At 37.7% G+C, this 23,731-nt stretch overlaps 1 protein-coding gene across 2 annotated transcripts in view; it reads left to right on the top strand.

Annotated features, from left to right (window-relative positions):
- Positions 1-23,731, top strand: part of LOC5572370 (nitric oxide synthase) — a 445,274-nt gene that overhangs the window by 335,633 nt on the left and 85,910 nt on the right. For both annotated transcript variants that reach the window (XM_021847903.1, XM_021847904.1), the window contains 2 exons: positions 6,902-7,016; positions 7,289-7,383. In XM_021847903.1, the coding sequence (XP_021703595.1) occupies positions 6,902-7,016; positions 7,289-7,383 (210 nt within the window). The remainder of the gene's footprint in view (positions 1-6,901; positions 7,017-7,288; positions 7,384-23,731) is intronic.

Raw genomic sequence — 23,731 nt, 5'->3', positions numbered from 1 at the left:
CACTTTGAGCACAGTGGATAATACTTACATTCAATTCGCCTTAGACTACGTATCACTAAAGGACACTTGTGTAATAATTATAACAATGAAAAAGATAGTCTTTTTATGAAGAAATAAATTGTAGAGAGAGAGGATCAAAGAAATAATCTACATAGGCAAAAATATTGAGATGTGGATTGTCGCACAGAAATATTTAAAAAGGGCCAAATCTAAAATTTTCTTCTTCACATTCACAAAAAGTAGTATCTAAAATCTTAAAAATATACACAACAGCTAAACATATAACTTGATCATGGTAACAGATAATAGTCCGTTTGAAAGTCATTTCGTGACATACGAACACCACTTTAGTTTTATTTATGTAGAAAGGTGGATAGATTTATAAAGATTATGTTCTCTTGTAAATCTAAAAAAGCAAAATACCAGAACTAAAGAAAACATTCCTTCCTTTATTATTATTATAATTATTATTATTTTAAGCTTAAATAGGATGACTTCCGTTTTTAGGCAAATATATTACTAACATTATTCAATGTGCTTTATGCTACGTTCAGAATAGAGCTGATGTTACGTAATATAGGCTCTCTGTTAGAATTCACACATCTAGTTTTCACTGTCAATGAGAAGTATGACGTTTGATATCAAGATATTCTATCTTAGGCAATATCTGCATTTGCCAAACCGAATATATCATTGCCTAGAAGACTTGACAATTGTCACTCAGCCCTGAAAAATGGCGTATAAAAATAAACACTGTATTAAAAGCTGCATAATTTTAATTTCTAAACATTTTACAGGACATATTTTGTAGTCAAGGAAAGCAGTGCCACGTGTTAGTTACCATGGATTTGATAGCTGTTGAGTTACTCTTTTATATGCCAGCTAAAAATGTTGCCCGAATTTGCCCCTGTTAATTATTATTATTGGCATTATTAGGGAGATATTCAGCCCGTGGCTGGTTCATCTCCATCCCCTGTAAATGTTAGAGCAAGGTGAAATACAGGTCGGACTCGATTATCCGGAGTATTGATTTTTTTTTTCACTCCAATTATCGAATCACATGGAAAAAAATGAAGTCTTTGACAAAAGAACTTAAATATTATCTTTTTTCGTAATTTTTATTTATATGCTGCGATGGTGTAGCCAGAAATTTTGTCTAGGATCAGTAGGGGTCTTTACAAAAAAAAATATTTTCTTTGACCAGCATACACTAAAAACACTTTTTCAAACCCCTACTTTTCTTAATCAATTTTTGAACTGCAAAACCATTCGTATTGTATATTGCAATACCAAATTATTACAGATTTATGCATAAAAATTGAAAAACAAGAACATCAAGAAACAAATTCCGGATAATCGAATCCCGGATAATCGAGTTCGACCTGTAGACGATTTTTTCAACATAAAATATAATAGAACTCCGAAAATATAAGAGATACGTTGTTTATGTCATCTGGAGAAATGCATATTTTATCGATTCAAAAAACTTTGTAAAACATAAGAGAAAAATCAATTAGTAATATTGCGCTTCTTGAGATATATTTTAGTTTCTCTCTTTTTTGTGACTGTCAATCAGTTATGCGCCAGGGTGAATCTCTTGTCATGGACAGCGCGCTTATTTTCCCTGCTAAGAGCAAATCTGCCCTTAACGGTAGCATTCAATCCACACAACACTGCGCGCAACTACATGGCGCACAATTAATAATACCACAGAAAAATTAAAAAAAAAAATCGCAACGTTTGTATCACAGTCAATGGCTATTTAAACGAACCAAAATTTATACCCGTACCTTGCAGCATGCATAAACACTTCACAACAGTCAGCTGGTAGACCAGTTTTGACATTTGTCCTCGTTTTCGTTGGCCACACACAATGGATCTGGGCAGCGCGTAACCCTGGCGCGTAACTGGCCGGCGCGCAACTTATTCGACGAATGTAAAATTTTACAAAATATTCGCAATACTTTTCTGAATCAAAATTACTTATGATGACTAATTTTTATCACTTTGATATTGCAAGCTGAAAACCAACATGGCTATCAAGATGAATGACGGGATACTTAGCCTTAACTTATCAAGCGCATTTACTTCCCAAAATTGTTCAAAATTGTATAGAAAATTTAATTGCAAAACAACATTACGATTGCTCTCGGGAGTGCTCCGTAATTGCGACATGACGTAGTGAGCAAATGAAATATAGCTACGTCTAGTGACAGTGAAAAGACTAGTTTCGTCAGTGTCGCAAGTCGGTCATGATATATATTGTTATTGATGCATGAATGAAGTTAAGAGATTGAAAGCTTTCAAAAATTGTATTGAAATGATTCAAATTTTAATCCGCCTCTAGCATTCAAATGAATTCAAATAATTTGTAAACAAGCAACATCGACTTATTTTTTTTTAATTTGATTGATCCTTAAAATCATTTCATCTTCTTCTTCTTGGTATTAACGTCCCCCCACTGCAGTTAATAACTGTGAAAGTACTCATTGAGCACTAATCTGATAAGCAGGCTCTGTCCCAGTGCACTGGGACTTTGCTAAAGTTGCCATTTTCACATTCGTATATCGTGTGGCAGGTACGATGGTACTTTATGCCCAGGGAAATCAAGGAAATTTTTCATTTCTAAAAGATCCTGGACTGACCGGGAATCGAACCCAGACACCTTCAGCATGGCTTTGCTTTGTAGCCGCGGACTCTAACCACTCGGCTAAGGAAGGCTCAAAAAATCATTTCATATTGAACATGAAAAAATATTATGTTTGGCAACACTGTATCCAAAAATGTATATCTTCTGCAAGGATTTCATGTTTTTGTACAGATATGAGGGCTTTAGAATAAGTAGTTTACGCAATAAGGTGAAGAACGAAGATTTTTACAGCACGAGTTGTACTACGAGTTGGATAATTACGACGAGTGCTGGCTGTATAAATCGAATTCTGCACCGAGTTACGTATAACATGTTTTGCAATTTTATGAAAGGTTACTTGAGGAATAGTTTTAAAACTATTCTTCATCAATCTGCACATGGCCGAGTCGTGGACCGGGTAGCATCATTATTCGAAACAATGAGCGATTCCAATTCAGATGTTCCGATTGATCGGCAGTTGGCAGCGACATTGGTCCTGGCTGGTCTCCTACCGGAGAAATCTTATCTAGCCTTTCTGAACCTACCGTCACCAACAGATTACAGAGGACAAGGCTTTCGACCATGGTCCGCGTCTCTACCGACAGATTTTGGGATAAATATTTATGTTCTGAAGAGACATGGATGATGGAAATCTTCAATTGTTGCTGGAGGATACGTCGAAAATTCCTTGCAACAAAAAAGCATCGGCAGTTCTTCTCTACAATTTTGCTGTTCTTGACATTTTCGCCCAGTATATCGGCTCCAAGATCGTCTGTTCCGAGTCCAGTACAAATATTCCTCAGCTCCCCAGTACAGTTTCGAAGTTCCAAAATTTGCGCCCACTTCCTTGACTGGAAGCTCAAATTTCCCAAGCCCATTTTTTGTTTCCATAATAAATAGCTAGGATTTTTTTCAATAAAATATACTCATTTGAAATGATAAAAGAAACTATTTGTTAATTAAATAAACTGCCGTTATACGCATAATTGTCCCATGTTACTTTTCGTGCATTTTTACTTTTTGTCATCAAACAGTTTATTTTTACGTATAGTTTTAGAAAACACTTACCAAAAATTAACTTTGTTCGGAAACTCAATGAAAAGCAAGCCAAGTCAATTTGTCCCATTGTTGAATTTCCACGCATAACTGTCCCACTACTGTATTTCTACGCATAACTGTCACACTATACAATTCGCTGCGCTGATCTCGAACAAAATAGTCAGTAGGCAGTTTTGAATTAGCTGGTGTTTGGAAAAACGTTTTGAACGCCTATTTACGTTGACTTTACATTCTATGTAGAACACAACCTGTTTTATGTGTTTGTATTATCGGGATGCATTCATCATTCATGCGGGCCTGACGTCAGATTTGATTGAAATTTTCATTATCAACATTTTATTTCCCATCCATTTTTCAATGAATTTCAGTGGAATTTTCAGGGTCGATCACAATTTTTTTCTAGTTTTTAGAACCAGGGGAATCGATTTAAAATTTACCGTAATTTCGGATTCATAACGGGGAGTACTGAAATAATCCCACTTGAAAAATCAGTAATCACTTTAATTTCGAGTCCATGGCTTGCGACAAATCAACTTCATGATTTAGCAAACCAAGTCTAAATAAAAATAGTTCGGCCGTTTTTGGATGACTTGGCCACATGCTGGGTTGTTCCGAATACCGGTTCATTGGCTGAAGTGGCCATATTATATTGGCGAATCTGAAACCTGGCATATCAATTTTCATGAATTTGCAAATCAAGTCTAAAGGTGGTTCACATGTAGTGGAATGACTTGACCACATGTAGGATTGTTCGGAATTCCCGGTTCCCTGGGAGAAATGGCCTCTAAACCATCGGTTCTGAAACTTAGCTGGCAACATCAAACTACATAAATTCTCAAATCAAGGCTAAATAAGGCTAAATAATTCAAAGGTTCTTGGATAACTTGATAACATGCCAGGTTGTTTTTGGATACCCTGTTCTCCAGGAGAGGTGGCCATTACATATATATGCGGTTCTGAGACCTATCTTGTGACATATCAAACTTGATGAAGTCAAGACGAAGTCAAAGTCAAGTCAAAAGAAGAATAGTTTAAGAGGTTCTGGGTGAGCTGGCCACAAACTGGGTTATTCCGGATAATTGGGTCTTAAAATGTTCAATGAATTCTCGTTTTTATTCAATAATACGAAAGAGCATGTTATTGCAACTACTTTAGCAAGTTTTCCCGCTCAAATAACGGCTATATCATTTTTTAACTTCAATTTTAAAAATGGTTCCAAATATCAACCTTGACACTTGTGATCTTGTTTAACATTCACTTTTTCGACAAAAATGCCACAGGGCATATAGTTTTAACACTGGGGTTGTTCCTATCTGACATTTCGAAAGGGACACGGAAAACAAAATATACCCAAAATTCGAGTTTAAACCAAGGGGTGTGACAAAATCTCAAAAATCATATAAAAAATGTTTTTTTTTTTGTATTTAAACCAATGAAAATCATTTAAAAATTGAGTAAACATGTGTTTCTGCCCTAAACTTAAGCGTTTGGTAATAAAATTGAGACAGGGCTTCAGGACCCTATTGGTTCTTCGGTACAAGTGGCAAATATGTTGGTGGTTCTAAAGCTTCATTTGCGATGTATCAAATATCTTGATTTTGCAAACCAAGTCCAAAGAAATGTCAAATCGTGTGAAGATTTGTGTCGTGAATTTTGAGTTAAATATTTACTTCGCAGAGTAACCTTGTATTCACAGATGAGTTCATGTCAAGCCTGCAGCTGGAAGAGTCGATATATGAATTTATAACATCTTATAAACTCTCTAACTCACTCATCCACTCTTTCTTTCACTAACTCATACATTTTCTCATAATCACACATACAGAAAATTTTGATTTCCATCCCAAACTGTGAAATCGTTTTTTTTCACTTCCCCACACGTGGCTCCGTTTGGCACATGTCACTTGAGCCGTCATTAGGTGCCTTAACAAAGTCTTGAGGATATACGTCCTCTACCTTCGGTACAATCTATGCGTAAGAACGGTCATCTACAGCAGTATGCTTAGCACATAATTGGTCACTACCATCAGTGGGACTGTTATGCGTAGAAATTCACCAAAACCCCCGTTTTTCTAGGCATAACAGTCCCACTTTGAATTTCGTAGCTAAATTTACTTTATTCCCATAATAAAAACTCTTGACTCTAATGAAAACGCTATTCTTTATACTGTTGTAAAGATTTTAATTCAATTTACCACACACCTAGACAATACGAGGCCTAAATGTGTTAAAATCTTTAAACGCGTTTTTCTCGATTGCATATTTTGGAACATGGGACAATTATGCGTATAACGACAGTAAAGACCTCTTCGTTTTTCTAACAATGAGCTTGAGCTTGATTGGCCGCCCGTGGATGCACTCCAGTATCGCCAGATCAGCTGCACTTACACAAGGAACCAACCGAATGACTGCTTGGGACTAACAGGCATCCTCAGTGTATAAGTGCTGGTGATCTTCTATTTTTAGGCAACAATGGCACCTGCCACGTCAGAATGCAGACCAATGAGGGGAAGGGGGAGGAATTGATGATGCATTGAACTGGCTCCCACGTAGACCGTATATTCCACTGCATCCACGCCAGTTCATGCGGGAGTGTATGGATTGGGGGAAAGGCATGGCAGAGAGGTTTGCTTTTGTGGTTAGCAGACTGCCTATGTATCAGGCGTAAGAAAGGCGTGCGCGTGGAAGTAGGAAGCGTTAGGGAAACGGTTTCTTGTCCGTCTCTGGTTCTAGCGTTTGCTATGAACGAATAGTTTGAGTGTGATATATTTAGAATGGAAGATAGAAGCAAGTGAGAGATACAAAGTACGAGGGAAGGGACGGGTCTGGGATTGAACCCATGACCTTCTGCATATGAAGCAGAAGCGGTAGCCATCAGACCACCAACCCCGTCTCCTCTTCGTTTTTCTAACAATGATGATTCTATAAATCTGCCACATTACAATACTAAGAAGCGGTTGTGTAATGAATCATTACGCAACTAATGAGTTGCGTAATGAGTTATTACCAAACGCTTTTCAGTTAGGTAATAGGCTCAGACGACAATACGCGAAAGTAAGCCATTCCATAACGGGTTGACATGTTGAAAAACAGCCTATGACGAAACGAAATTGCAAAAAATATATTCAATATTGCATTAACTGACAACTGAAAATGATCCTCTGATAAAAATTAACAACACCAACCTTTTGATTTTACCACACTTCTTTCCAGGAACGGCTGCCCAGCGGACTGGGTTTGGATTGTGCCGCCAATGTCTGCCTCCGCGACGCCCGTTTTTCACCAAGAGATGGCCCTCTATTATCTCCGACCGTCGTTCGAGTACCAGGTGGGTATCTCCGGCAAATGTCGAAAGTAAGCCTTTCTTCTATTTCCAGTAAGAACCGAAACAGATAATCAATTTTTATTGATTTTGAGGGGAAAACATAATAAGCTACGAAGGGTCTACGAATGGGACGATTCTCTGATTCGATATCAATAACAATAAGTTTTAATTTCCTGTAAAAATTGAGGGTCCTGATGCTGTTGATAGAAATTGTTATTTCCTTCATAATTTGTTGTAAGCTGACACGTTTCTTGAATGTTTCTCTTTTTCTTCAGGAATCTGCACTCAAAACGCACATTTGGAAGAAGGGACGAGATTCATCGAAGAATAAGAAGCCTCGAAGGAAGTTCAACTTTAAACAAATTGCCAGGTAGGTTGGAAAGGGGGCTTAGAAAACTATTTGCACCACAACATGAAATATTTCCAATCAAAATAATACGTACCCATGTTTTCGCCACCGTTGCGATGTCCGGCATCGATATTGGATTTTTCCATAAAAGGAACCATAGAGAGAATGAGCGGAAATATTGGTTTCCCACCGATTGATGGATATGCGGGGGTTTGACCATCCATAAATCTCCGACCCAATTTACTGGATAAATAATATCCTTTCCCATCAAGTGCAGTGCCGAAAAAAAAATCGTTCGTGCTGTTTCTTTCGAACTGATATACAAGCATCGCTGGGATTCAATAAAACGCAATGCATTTATCCGAGAGATTCTTTCATTGAAATCATCGAACGGCATCATTGCCATTCTAGTGAACGATATTGGCTGTTTGAGCGATGGTCAGCAATAAAGGGATCGGAAGAGGTAGAGCAGAACTCTCCAAAATGCCGAATGCAGTCTATCGAGTCGAGGGTCAATGCAAAGCGTTGATTGATTTTCTTTCCGATGGGTCAGCCCCACAAGCCCATCATGTTGTTGCGCAAATGGACAAGATATTTCTTCTGTTTTTGATTGGTACTCGGAAACATTTGAACAGCCGAGACGGAAGTTTCCCTCGTTCGGATAATGTGGGTCAATGGTTTGTCGATGGCGCTTTCCTTGAACTTGTAACGCATGTGGTTCGTGGCTAATGGTTTTCGATTTGCCTGATTTGTACAGTTCATCCAAGTAAATTTTTTCTTATTTTTTCTTCCCATGCCAATGGAATACATATTTGGGACTTAATTTTCATGTTTTGTTGAAATAATTCACAAGGACAAAAACGCCGCAACTTAAAAATGACTTTAATGTAATTGTCCTTGTTTACTACAGTAGACTACAGCGAAAGAAACGAAGCGTCTGATGTAATTGTTTATTTTGTTTATTATTTGTTTTAATTCGTATTCCTTATGAATAATTGCTGTATCATTCATTACATAATACGTAATTTTAAGAACCTTGTGATATTATTTTTTTATAGTAGTCGATTCCCTAGGTACATGAACATTATAAAAATATATGGTATTACGCAGCAAAAAGATTATTCAACCACCTTACTTTAAAAAAACAAGCCTGGCTTTTTCGAAAACATTTATTTATACCATATTGATTCGCAAAATGTTATCACTGAGAACCATGCATTTGAAGCGTTACAGAATTTGAGGGCAGTGCCATATCACATTTTCGCTAATACATAACTGTTTCATATTTCATATAGGAAACAAAAAGCTATTGTTATTTATTTTTATATTTTATTATCGTATTTTCATATATATTATAATCTGTTCTACTATATAGCATGTCACTGTAATTGAAATTATCATGTTTTGGGGAGAGAGGGAGCATCAAGGCTTCATTGAATTTAAAACTGGACAATGAAGTGGGGTGCCAATCGGAGTCAGGAGGAAAAGTGTTAGTTCGCGTCTAGTACTTTTCTCTCCAACAGTTGTAAAAGATTTGATCCGCCCTTCGTCTAACAAACCTTTCCGTGGAAAGCTCGACATGTATTGCAAATTCTTATGCTCAATCTGTTGGATCATATGGCTGGAAGGAGATTCTCTATTTCCCGCAGGTTTCGCGTAAGTGTTTCTGCTTACGGGTCCGCCACCCCCCTTTTGGCCCTTCAAACGACGGTATGTTGAATGCAGATTGGTAATAAAATTTGACCTTACTGTTGAGTAGAGCCGCATGCAGAGCAAGACTCAAGCAAGGATTGGTGGCTACCTACATACATACATACATAATCCACAACGACAAAAATATTAATAGACAATTTTTTCGACCCACCAATAGCGCTGGGCAGTTTTTAATCGATGTTCTGAAAATCGATTTTTCTTCAGATGAACCGATTTGTCCAATGGATGTTTGGAGCACCCAAGATCTGGTGAATTAATTTTCTTCTTTCGATTTTTTGATTTGTTTTTTTTCTGGCTAAATTAATGAATAATCTTTAATTAGATGATGAGGAAGATACAAGATTTTGTACCCGCCATAAAGTATTTAGTATGTTCTATAGAATTTTAAACTGATTTGATTGAGAGATGTTAAAAGCCAAAAAAATGCAATTGGTCTTTTCTCAAATTTAATGAATTTCAATTTGAAGTCGATTCGAATCGATTCAAAAAAGTCGATGCTAAGGATTCGAATAAATCGGTGAATCTATTCGACAGCTTGAAATTGAAACGATTCAGTAACATCGATGTTAAGGACAAATTTGCTCAAAGATAGGCCCACAAAACGAAACAGCCTCTACTAGATCAGGTTCGTCGATTGATCGAATGGGGAAGCAAACGGGTGCCGCCAATCGTGATCAGTTGTTCCGAAGAAGGTCTTGAACTCCATTTGGGAAATCAAGGTTTCTTTCCATACCGCAAAGAAGGGATACTGTCGCGTTTTACCGGATACTCTTAAAGATCGCGAACTTCTTCTCAAACATCTCGAAGAGAAGAAGCACACATTTTTACTTATGACGACAAAACTAAACCTTTGTTTAGGGTTGTCTTGAAAGGTCTTTCAAGTGACTAAGTGACTATAAGCCACATGAAGAGATCAAAAATGGAATAAATGATTTACTTGAATTTTATTCAATCGAAGTAATCATTATGAAAAAGAAGACCCAATCTGACATTCGTCTTTCTCAAGAATCTTGTTTAGTTCACTTTACCGGAAGCTTAAAACATACCAGAACTCAACTCAGTGTAGTTGGTGTCAAAAGTGGGTTCATGGTACTAAACATTGCCGCATGGATGCTAAATGTATGAATTATGCTTTTCGGCTACGCAGTCTTAATTTTTCAACGGCTTATTTATTTGCCCGACGTTTCGACACAGGAATTGTGTCTTCCATACAATCGATTCCCCACCAGCTAAATGAATGATTTGCGGAAGTTCTTATCACGCTGAGGACGTCTGTCCTGTCAAGGGAGATACCAAAAAATGTGTATGCGCAATTTGCGGGGGCAACAATGAGTCATACTTTCGCCCTTCTCGCAAACGAATCGTTGAGGTGTGTACCAGGCAGATGAATGGTAAAAATTCTGGTACCCGGAATTCCCCAGGCAGAATCTCCAGCAGTTCTTATTTTTCAGTTAACGATCGATTGCCTGATAATCATACCCATCAAGTCAACTTTACTCATGCTCATTCTCAAGCTAATTTTCATCCGTCGGGTACCCGTTTGAATCTTTTAAATTCGAAAGAATATACCCATGTAAACTCTTTTGCACAACCAAATTGTACGTATAACGAAATCACCTGGAGGCTTTGTATGTGCAAAATTTCCCTTATAAGATGTCGCGAAAAGCTCTTCTACGTAAAAAATTGGGGTGGGTAATGTCTATTATATTACCGCGGGGTTGACGTAGAACTACGATGATTAATAATTTGATTTGTCAAGTGTATGAATTTGTAAGTGTACTAGTTTTGTGTTGTTATTGATCGGATGAAGTTTTCAGAAGTATACTCTTTTTGGACTCATTTTGGTAGTCCTAAAAAGAACCATTTGTCGTTCTGTGGTTCCGAGAACCATTGTTTGGTGTTCCAGGAATAATGCTAGATGATTGAATTTGTTTGATTGGTCGTTGCTTGCTTGTGTTGCTTGGTTGGGTGATCGGTTTCTGGCTCCAGCTGTAGTTCGCCAAACTCCTCCAGTAGATTAGATGTTTGATAGCTCGGGTGCTTCGATCGTTAGAATCGATAGAATCGGTCCAGTGCTTTGGTCTGTAGCAATATCCATTGCATGAGCATTTAGGCTTGATACTCATCAATATGCAGGCTTGGCCGCTATGATCCAGTATTTCACGCAGTTCGTCTCAAAGCGTCACTAATCGATGATTGCCTAAGCGCTGCAGCTCATTCCTCAAGTCAACCCTCTTGGGAGAATTGCTGCCTTTGGCGTGATGGAACTTAAAAAGTAAGAGGTTGTTTCCGAGATACGACCGCCAAAGTGACGTTGGATAACATTAGCATCTTCTATTTCCTGGCTTGAGACCGTCACGAACTTATGAAAGATTTTTGAGAGAACAGCACCAATTTTCGACCCAACACTAACTTTCGACCGATTTTCGATACGGTTTTGGCCTACTTTGTATGACAATCCGAAAATTGGCACAGAATTCTTGTAGGTCGAAAATAAGTGCTCTTCTAATCAATTTTCACACTATTTGTTACATGCCATTGTTGACCTATTATGAACATTTTGTGTTATTATTTGGTTGGTTCGATTAACTCTTCAACCGGTCGATGGAAGAAGAAGCATGAGCGATAACGTTTGCTCAACAAACAAATATTGCGCTTGAAGGTCCACGCATGATCCACTAAGATTGATTGCTTAAGTGGGTTCCGAAGCCTTTCGATACTCGTCGTATTCGTGGCGAACGTGCTGAAATTGCATTGAAGCACAATTTCAAACAACTGCCCTTTTCAGGGCCACAATTGATTAAATAATTAATTTAGTTATCAATTATAGTTTCGGATGATTAGTTTTCAACGGAGATAAATGGCAAACAAAGTTTAACATAGGTTCCCGTCGTTGGGGTCGGGCGGCGGTAGCATTTTCGCAGTCTTTTCTGTGTGCGTATTTCCATTCGATCGACAATGACTTACCAAATCGAAACGTCAACAAAGCTGTTGCTTATTAGTTTTAGCTCTGTGTTCGACGAGTTGATACTGATCGCTCTAGTATCATTTAGGTAGCGACGGCGACAACGGCATTATGCGATCATCTCTAAATGCGAAACAAACCGGGAGGGATTCTTCATTCAAGTGCCGTTCGCAATTTATCCGACTCATGCACACACTGTCGAGGATCGCCTCGCGCCCGCACAATGGGAAATTTATTTCCCATTTATGGTTGCGTGCAAATGACTGACCAAAATCTGAATCAATCACATCCAATCATCTTCACGGTGGAAAATTCTCACAACTCTTTTAAAATGAAATTGTCGTCCTGAAAAGGACGGTTGGTGGTAGTCACTGTCGATCAAACTGGGTTTTCATTCCCTTGTTAGACAGAAACACACTAAAAGATCACCGAAAACGATTAAATTAAAATGCGGTCGGTAATTTTGTGCTTTCTTGTCCGTCCTTGTATTCGATGGTTTGCTCACTCCTCCGACGGTAATTATCAAGTTTTCTGGACGCATTCTCCACGAATTCGATGGGCTAGCTGGATGCCAAGGGCCATGATGAGCGATTACACGGAACCCGCAGCTTTTAGCTTGGGAACAAACAGCAGCAGCAGCGACGAACGTGTAAATTTTATTCCGATATGAGTCCTTCTCCGGTTGCTGGTCAACGATTGACTGATGCGCGCGTGAAGTCGAGTTTGCACTGAACGAAAACTCCGGCCATAAAGTGAATGATTTTTGCCTCATCCGTGCCCCATACCTATTATCAGACATATCCAGAATGCTTATCATCCACTCTAAAATCATCTGTTTACAAATTGCATCGAATGAAAATCTTCCAGTCTTTGAATGATTTTCATCCTTATGGAAGATGCTGAATTTCAAATGATTTTCATTCAAAATTTTTCACTCATGGTTATTATTGTTATATAATTTCGAAAATTCTGATGTGAAACAAAGAAAACACTGATTCAGTTTTAATAAACACTTTAATTTTCTATTTTCATGCGAAATTGAAATTAGCATGAGCATCTAACAGTATAGATAACTGACAGCAATCCTAGAAACCATCTCTTAATCCGTGCCATAATGATCCATCCAACGGTTGATTATTACCACTTTCGTTTCTTTGAACCCTGTAAAGATGTGATTAAACGCAGCACATTTGAAATTCGCACTCTAACAGTTATTTACCTTGCAATCTGTTTAATAATTCTCACCAAATAAAGACGCAACAAGCGGCAGCTATCTTGTTTACACTAAGATTTTCAAGGATGATTTGTTTCCTAGGGTCATTTGCTTTTCATATACCACATTAGTCGATAATTGGATGATTTTCGATATGGAGCATACGATAAATTATTGTCTGCCAATTTTGGTATGATATTCCTTTGTAGAACCACAGTTCGATTGAAGACTGTGAATCATACGAGTACATGCGTAGAATCATTCTAGAACCGGATGATTTTTGTTCAATATCAGTCGATGCGTCATATTCTTAAGTTGGTCATTCAAAATGAGTAATATACCAAATTACAGCCATGCGAATGATAAATCATTCATTTCATGGCGGGAGTTTTCGTTCAGTGTGGTTGGCTTCGACTGAACACGAGATAATAAAGAGAAGTAAGAAGAAGACCGAAAGGGGCGTTTCCTTTTGAATGACGAAAGTGGCTAAGATATCGCGCAATGATGTCTGTGTCAGGAATACACAAGAAAAATGTGCTTTTCTATGAAAAATAAGACATGCTTCGATATTTCCCAATTTTTCAAAAGTTTAGTCATGATAATCAATAGTTTTCATTGTTGGAGTAGATTCGAAAGATATCCAATCGATTGGTGCTCTGTCCCAGTGAGAACGGTAATGCCAAGAAGAAGAAGAATAAGAAGATGTGAATAAGTTCTCAGTTTATTCGACAAACCAGCTAAATATTTCATGGGTGCACAACAGCAACAGGGTAGCGGATCACAGGGATTAAGTTGAAATCTGGAAACGTAGCTCAATCTTGAAATCTTGAGCGATTTCACAAACCAGATTCTGGATTAACGGCTCAGCAGGCTTCTAGCAGCGAGGTACTTCTCGCAAAGCAAGTTCGGAGGAGCTCTTACCAGCTCGAAAGCGGAAATGGAATGAAACTGAATCCAACGAAGGCAGCATGTTTTATAACCTTGGAATAGCAGATGATGCTCCTCCCTTTTGTGCTATTCGCTTTCTGATCGACCAATCTGGGAAATGGGTATGTGCTAATAATGTGTTGGGCTTGGAATTACTTAAAAATTGTGGAGAATACTAATACGTGAGAAATTGGTTGAACATGAATTGTTGGAATGATTGGCATTCCCTAAATATTCAATACGAGCTATTGATAATCAATAGTTTTCTTTATTATGACGGTAAATTTTTGATCCATGGGTGCCAAAATTATTACAATTGTTCAATGAGAATGTCTTTTCAAAAGCATTCTTAATATGTCGCAATTTTGTTACATGGGATAATTTTCCTAATTAAAGTGTTCCCATAAAATATGGAACAAAAAAGGCGCTGTTGAAAAAGCCACTCTATTTTACAATCGTTGTGAAATGTTGAACACTCACCCCGACGGCACTGCAGCAGCGTCCGCGAGTACAATCTCAAATGGTTGAGTCATAAATTATTCATGACAAATGAAATTTTGTATGAAGCCGTGAAATTGATTTAGGAATATTAGAAGTTATAAATAAAGTCGTAAATATTTCTCTTTTAACTCTTTTCCACAAATTTGATGGCTCTGAAAAGAACCGATGGCTTTGTTAGCTTCGATGTTGTTACGGATAAATAACACTTCTCGGACCAGCAAAACTCAGGGGGCTTCTGGTATTTGCTTCTAACGGGATTGCTTCTTGACCACCAATGATGATTTCATCACGAGTCGAAATTTTGAAGCGCGGGTCAACAGCTCCTCGGCCGATGAAATTTACGGCGGCGATGACGATGGCTGGGTGAACGCAAACAAGCGGTGAAGCACAAAGCGAGAATGACTCGCCCGACCGTGTTCACAGTTCGACCGCAAATTTACCTGTGGACTGCTTCCTCTTCTTCTTCTAGGCGGCGACAGCGGTGATGGCTTTGGCTTCGGACGGCATCTTCTCTCGCTCGCTCGACAGTTTGATTTGAGCGAAACAAGACAAACGGGGGCGTCCTTCGCTATCGATGTCTGTGCCTGAGAAGCACGCCCGGTCAGAGCAAGCCGATCTGTCGCCTGCTGAGATGCGAGCCAATCGGAGAGTGAAAAGCAAATGACGTCAAATTTTCTCTAGCCACCCCTATTTATAGATTAGCTTGAAATCAACGTTCTATTTTAAAACAGTTATTAAACTATTTGGACAGGTATGTGGGATTCAGTAAGTAAACGACATGAAGCTTTGATGTCTTATCTTTCGATTGAGGTGCTAATCAAGAAATTTCGTTAGGCCAGCGAAAAGTTATAAACGTTTAAAATATTTCATGCCAGCGTAACGCTCTTGGTTTTGAAATTCCAATTTCACTCCTGTATAGAGAAGAAAGACGTACTTCTACGTCAAAAGTAAAGGTGATATACGTGCATATATTATGTGATGAATAATAACATACAATGCGCGTGTATCAATATTCTACCGAACTAAATTGATATCTTATGCGACTTAACTTATGATAACAAATGTTGATTTGACAGCTGCTATGGTTTGATTCGACTTACTTTGTACGAGTGTACGGGACGAAACAAAATGTAGGGTAACCAATATATTTTGGACCTCTATATATTTTGGACCCCCTGGGCCATTTTCCTGCAAATTTCCCAGTTTAAATCGAAAGACCAACTAAATTCGCATGTCATTTGGAAAGATAGGACTATTCCGCACTTGCATCAACCGTTTGTACAAAGAAAATGTGTTTATTTTATCTGAAATTACTTTTATTTAATCGGTTCATCCATGCAACCGTTACAACACGTTACACACAGAAATTGAAGCCGTCAAAAATTTTCCAGATGTAAACAAAAACTTTTTTCAAATTTCTGAACTAAAAGCGTAGAATTTCTTCGGTTTTCCATTGTCAATCGATTGATTAGACCTTGGGCAAGCATATTATACAGCCAGTGTCGTGGACTTTGTCGCCAAACGATAAAAAATGCCGGGGGTCCAAAATATATACTTTGAGGGTCCAAAATGTATTGGTGTGTCCAAAATAATGAAAAACAGTGTTTTACAGTTCAATTATTTTCGACGTATTTTGGATCCCTAAAGATCGTATGGACATTTTATCTCGTAGAGGAAGTTTATCTCTACATTTTGCCATGTTTTTTTTTTGACTTGGTTACGCTGTGCAATTAGTTAATTGGGACAAAAAACTTAAATCACTTCCTTAGGGGGTCCAAAATACGACCGTTACCCTACCAATGAACTCAGAAAAAAGTGTTTTAGGCGAGAAAACTCATCAATCTGACGATTTTATCCACGGTGTTTTGCGGGTTTGATGTAATTAGTATGAATAAACGAGTTATAACGTGAACTTTTATGCGATTTCTGGTTGTCTGGTCCTTTTCTAATTTACTTCATACAAGTAATCATTCTAATATTTTCAAATCAAATGGAAATACCTCTATTTATGCCACCGTAGGTAATTTCTATTTCGTCTCTTCATCAACTGAAAATCTTAAAACACATATCTAGTAACATATCTCCCTCTAATTTTGATTTTCTAATTGAACAATGGAATAAAATGACGGATGCAATGTTCAAAACCACCACCATGGCTGAAGCAATCTAAGTTTGTGTAAAATTTACTAATGAAATTATTATTGGACTACGCTGCCGTTATACGCATAATTGTCCCATGTTCCTTTTTGTGCATTTTGACTTTTTGTCATTAAACAGTTTATTTTTACGTACATATAGAAAACACTTACCAAAAATTAACTTTGTTCGGAAACATAATGAAAAGCAAGCCAAGTCAATTTGTCCCATTGTTGAATTTCCACGCATAACTGTCCCACTACTGTATTTGTACGCATAACTGTCACACTATACAATTCGCTGCGCTGTTCTCGAACAAAATATTCAGTTGTTAGTTTTGATTTAGCTGGTGTTTGGGATAATCGTTTTGAACATCTTCTTATGTTGGCTTTACATCCCATGTGGAACACAACCTGTTTTATTTGTTTGTATTATCGGGATGCATTCATCATTCGTGCTAGCCTAACGTCAAATATGATTTAAATTTTCAATATCAATATCAATATCCGTTTTTCAATAAATTTCTCAAAAAAGAGATCAGTTGTTCACCGTAATTTTGGATTCATCACGAGGAGTACTGAAATAATCCTACTTGAAGAATCAGTAACCACTTTAATTTCGAGTCCATGGCTTGCGACAAATCAACTTCATGATTTAGCAAACCAAATCTAAATAAAAATATTTCGACCGTTTTTGGATGACTTGGCCACATGCTGGGTTGTTCCGAATACCGGTTCACTTGTGGAAGTGGTCATTATATTGGCGAATCTGAAACCTGGCGACTTATCAATTTTCATGAATTTGCAAATCAAGTCTAAATCTGAACCACAATGTATTTGAATGACTTGACCACATGTCGAATTGTTCCGAATTCCCGGTTCCCTGGGGGAAATGGTCTCTAAACTGTCGGTTCTGAAACCTAGCTGGCAACATCAAACTTAAAAAATTCCCAAATCAAGGCTAAAGAAGGGTAATTTAAAGGTTCTTGGTGACTTGATAGCATGCCAGGTTGTTTTGGATACCCTGTTCCCCAGAGGAAGTGGCCATTATATTGGTGGTCCTGAGACCTTGCTTGCGACTTATCAAACTTGATGAAGCCAAGAAGAAGTCCAAATTTAGTCAAAAGAAGGATAGTTCCAAAGGTTTTGGATGACCTGGCCACTTACTGGGTTATTGCGCATAATTGGCGTTGCAAGTGGCAAATATGTTGGTGGTTCCAAAACTTAATTTGCGATGCATCCAATATGATGATTTTGCAAACAAAGTCGAAAGAAATCCCAAATTTTGTGAAGATTTGTGTCTTGAATTTTAAGACAAATACCTCGAATTCGCAGACGAGTTTCTGTCAAGCCTGCAGCTGGAAGAGTCGATATAGGAATTCATTACATCTTATAAACTCTCTAACTTACTCATCCACTCTTTCTTTCACTAACTCATACATTATCTCATTATCACACATACAGAAAACTTTGATTTCCATCCCAAACTATAAAATCGTATTTCTTCTCTTCCCCCACACGTGGTTCCGTTTGGCACATGTCACTTGAACCTTCATTTAATGATTTAATGATTTAATGCACCTAATTTAGGTGCCTTAATATAGTCTTGAGGATATACGTCTTCTACATTCGGTACAATCTATACGTAAGAACGGTCATCTACAGCAGTATGTTTAGCACATAATTGGTTACTACTATCAGTGGAAGTAGAAATTCACCAAAAACCCTGTATTTCTAGGCACAACAGTCCCACTTTGAATTTAGTAGCTAAATTTACTTTATTCCCATAATACAAACTCTTGACTCTAATAAACATGCTATTCTTTATACTAATGTAAAGATTTTAATTTATTTTACCACATACGTCAATACGAGGCCTAAATGTGTTAAAATCTTTGAACGCGTTTTTCTCGATTACTATTTTGGAACATGGAACAATTATGCGTATAACGGCAGTACGTTTCTCTTTTTGTTTATCGTAATGATCGGCTGGACCACCACATGCTCCGGTGGAGTTGTAATCATCATTCATACATGTAAAAAACATCAACTTTTTTTTTGTGTATTAACGTGACTTTACACCGTATAACAATTCTAGTTACATTAACAAAATTGTACTGACTGCAACAGGCAACTTTAATATTTTTTAATGCTTCTTCTTCATTCGCTAGGGCGTCTCTCAAGCTTGTCGTGCTCACATTGTTCTTCTGCCTTTTTTTTTATATTTTCTGCATTGCAGAAATAAATGTCGAACATTCACTGTTATTCCACAACATTCGCTGATTGGTGGGGATTCCCTTTTAAAGAAAAATGGGCGGGTAAGCCGCATATGACCAATCTTTAGCCGTATGCCGCTGGTCGGCTCGCTGTAGTGTTCCGTCTACCGAAGCGTATCTTGTTTCACTTTCCGAAGCTTTGAATCATGAGTGTTGAACCACTTATCATTCCATTCGCACCGTATTAGCTGCTTGACAGTTCTCAATTATTAATAATTTTAGACAACAATCGATGCAATCTTCTATTGACAGCATTAATGCGTTATATATCTAGGTAAGGTTAGGTTAAGCTAATTGAAAGCGTTTTGGTTTCTCTTATTAGCAGGTGAAACCAATTCACCTGCTAAAATTCTGAAAAATGAAATGGAATGAAAATATTAAATATTTCCACACCAGTTTTTTTTTTAGTTTAATTCCAAATTCGCCATAGGCTTTTTCGCAAAGCATAGGACAGTTTGCGGGCACGTTTCCATACAATAACCTCATTCAACTGGGGAGCCCAATGTTCTGGCCCTACGTGTCACTATCACTCACGCTAAATGTCGTCACATTCTCCGGATCCTCGTTTCACATCGCCCATCATCATCATTATCGTTTCGGAAACATCGCCGGAAAAAGTTTCACGGATGCAATCAAGCATGTTCTTTCCGTCGTCGTCCGTCATCATGGATGGGAACCCACTCTCTCTCTCTCTGTCGATTCATAGTCCTGCATGGGAACCATATTCTCGTGTTACGATGTTCATTCAACTGGCACGCGCTTACACGACATATAGTATAATATATACGAAACCCAACAGAGTACTACTTGCGGTCGGGAAATTCCATTCACAAAACTGTCATTCCGTCTCCTGTGCGCGGAACGAGTCCTTTATCGGATCGGCTCTTCCTTTGCTTCAAATCACTGCAGAGCCGACAGCCGAAGAAGACACGCGAAGCGTACCTACAACAGACAAGGTCGTTAAATCTCGTTAAACAGACAATTTCCTTCCCGTTTTGCTTCACCGTTGCGGCATTCAGAGTTTCCAGCAACAGCAAAGGTCTGCCGCCATACAGCCTCTCGGAAAAATCGTCATCACAATGTCACAGTGTTGGCGAACATTCAAGTCGCTGCACGCAAATCCAATTTCATTCATTCTGGCAGCTGACACTGACTGTGGTGTGGTTATGGCGACTGTTGAGATTTTCGACTTTGATTTGATTTTATTCCTTAACCCTTTCAGGACAACTTTTTCCTACATACATTTTACGTATGGATTTAATTTTGTTTATCATGAAAATCTTATACACAGTAATAAAACCGGGACGATCAGGACAGGCTAGGATAAATTTAGTTAAAGTATAGATAAACAACTTTTCTTTTACCAAAATAGTTCTATTGTTCACGCGCACTACACGATCTTTCGGACACTGCACTTTAAACTAATTTTTACATTAAGCACAAATTAAACAGTTTATTATACGAAACAATTAGACACTTTATTACGACGCGAACACAAACAGTAATTTTATTGCCGTTAATACGGCGGCAATCGTGATGGTATATTTACAACTGCCAGCTGATTGCTGGCTGGCTGGCGATCGGAGAGAAATTTACATAAAGACACAGAAACAGTAGGGTGATGTGCTAGTATCCGTCGTATTAAGCATTGATCAGTGAGAACTGCAATTTTCCCAGTATTGCAGTGAATGAGGCTGATACAAACCGATACCAAACAATTCTTTCTCAAAACGGCTTTCGCATTGTACAGTAAGATGTTGATAAATCTTGATCTCTTTTTGGAAATAATGCAAAAAAAATGCGTCTTACCGTATTCTCAATCCGTCGTATCGTTTTCAACTCCGTCGCAATCAGTTTCCAGATTCGTCTCACAACTTACGGCTCACTGTGTGTATTGAGTGGTTAAAACACAACATATCAACGCTATAGTAAAATATTTTACTAGAATATATAGATCTACGGGCATCTCCCTCCAATCCTTCAGTATGATGGAATATACTAATTTCCTTTAAAATTAATTGTTCGTCATCAAAATTCAGCCCGAACATATGAACACATTTCCTTTTGACAGTACAATTCTCGCATAATCTGAGATAACGCCCTAAAAGCCATTGGTAACCACGTGTGAAGCTTGTTGTTTCAGAGCAAATGAATGTATAAACATCTACACTAATACCACTGGCAGGTAGAGTATTATCCTTTCTTCACCATAGAGATGTTAAATAACATAATGGCTTTTAGGGCGAGATCATAAGTTATGCGAGAATTATGGCATTTGCTCACAGTACAGCGAAAACAACGCAATGAAAGGAACCGTATTTTTACGTCGAGCGTCGCGTACACATTGATGCGCACAAGCTTTTTTTTCTCAGTACGACGGATTGAACTTTGTTTACATTCTCAATTATACGCGGCGGTTGAGGAAATTTTGTAAAATTTATTTAAGTTATACGGCGTGTGATTGGAGTGAAATCCTTCGGTGAAATAGTACGAAGGTTTTCCATAGTGAAAATAAGGGTTGTAGGACAAAAGGTCGAATGACAAATGGTCGAAGGGACAAAAGGTCGAAGGGACAAAAGGTCGAAGAGACAAAAGGTCGAAGGGACAAAAGGTCGAATGGACAAAAAAGGTCGAATGGAAATAAGGTCGAATGGACGAAAGGTCCAAATTGTACCGTTGAAAGGATTATCGTACATTCAGTTGCTAACATTTTAATCACAAATTCCTCCCTTCTCATCTGAAGTTTTTCCTTCTTTTAGATAATAGCTGTTCTTCAGAACTATCGTTTGAATGAATAATTTGTATTAATGCTATTATTTTCCAAAAAAAAAAGATTCATTTTCTGAATGTCGGTTGTTATTATTTTGATACTCCAAAGCATGAAGTAATTATTATTAGCTTTTTATTTGATAGATTTTCAATAGAGATTTGTCCTTCTTTGAAACATTGGCTGTTCTTTTGGAGTTATACATTATAGTGGTTATATACTGTTGTAGACACTTGTATCGACGGTTATTCCTTCGTTATAATCGACTGTTCTTCATAGATTTCACTTTTACATCTTGCCTGTATTTTTTTTTTTTTTTCAATTGAAATGTTGCCTTCTGATAAATATCGGTTGTTCTTCATGCTTTACAGAGTTTATAAGCATTTGAATTGCATTTCTAACAAAGGATTTTCCTTCTTTTGAAGTTTTGCTGTTTGGGCTTTTTATCTGACTGTTGTTTTCGACTGATTTAAATTAGCATCTGGGAAAAATAATCATCCTCTTTGGGATGGTACACAAATTATGTCACGCTAAATTTCAACTTTTTATACCCCCCCCCTTTGTCACACTTTTTGTATGAGTCCTTTGAAAATGTTGCAAGGCTTGTCACGCTTGCCTAGAAACCCCTCCCCCCCCTTGGAGCGTGACGTAAATTGTGCATGACCCCTTTCTGGATTTAGGTCCCAACTAGGGTAAAGTCTGCTTCTCAGCTACACTAGCATTTACTGAAAGCTTTTGTGATAATTTGATCATTTTTGCATTTGTGCATCATGCTTTTTATAAGGAGATGATCTGCAACCCGAACCGATGCAACATTTTGAGTGATATGAATAAAAAACGTTGAACTTTACTACAGGTAGCATCTACTCAAAAACCAATTCCACAAAGTTTACTTTACTTTTGGTATGAATAAAAAACTTTTCGAACATGTAGTACTTACTACTTTCGATCATGAGCAGTGACTGAAGCAGCACGTTAAGAAATTTCCATTCAGAGTGCATAGTGATTCTGCACATAAATAACAATCTATTCAGAGTGACGCTTAAAATTAATACAATCATGCATATGAAGGGAATGCATGGAATCTAATCGATTACGCGACAATTTGCACAAAATCATGAAGGTGCTGTAATTTGACAAAATTTTTAGTGTAATTTTGCGATTAGTCAGACTGAGATTCTGTTGAAATTGCGGTAGAATTTCGATGCTCCCTGTGTGTTTTCTTAACAACATGTTGAATTCCGGAAGTTCTAAGTGTTTCTGTGATATTCTCGTTATTTTGGTGGGGTTTCTGATAATGTCCTTGGAATTTCTAGAACTTAGAATGTAGAGATTTTTATGAGAATTGTAGTGATTCCATTGGTAGTCGTTAAAATTCAATGAGGATCTCCCCTAAAATACCAGGGTTCCCTTTGAAGTTATTAAAATTCTTATGGATTTCACAAAAAATCCCTTTGAAATCTATAACATATTTACCGACATTCAAAAGGTTTATATTACAGCTTTGCTTCGAAATTCCAACGGAACTGGAGATACCGTCTAAAAGATACCCACAGAATTCCAAGAGATTTATATCCGGGATCCCACCCCAATTCTATAGTTTTTACCAGATTTCTAATATTTCTGCACTATTCCTAGAATGGTATTTAAACTTCCAGAATTATCATAAAAAATCCAACACCCCTATCGGAATCCCAAAGTTCCTACAGAAATACCGGAATTCCAAAAGAAATCTGAGAATCTGAGATGTCAGAATTTACACGTAAAATTCAGAATTACATTATAAATATCTGAATTCCTACCGACATCCTAAAATTCCTAGAAAATAACATAATTATCGTAATGCCAGAATTCACACGGATATTACAAATT

This window comes from Aedes aegypti, chromosome 2 (assembly GCF_002204515.2).
Source record: "Aedes aegypti strain LVP_AGWG chromosome 2, AaegL5.0 Primary Assembly, whole genome shotgun sequence".
NCBI lineage: Eukaryota > Metazoa > Arthropoda > Insecta > Diptera > Culicidae > Aedes > Aedes aegypti.
Note: the sequence above shows the minus strand (reverse complement) of the source record. Positions and strands in the feature narration are given on the sequence as shown.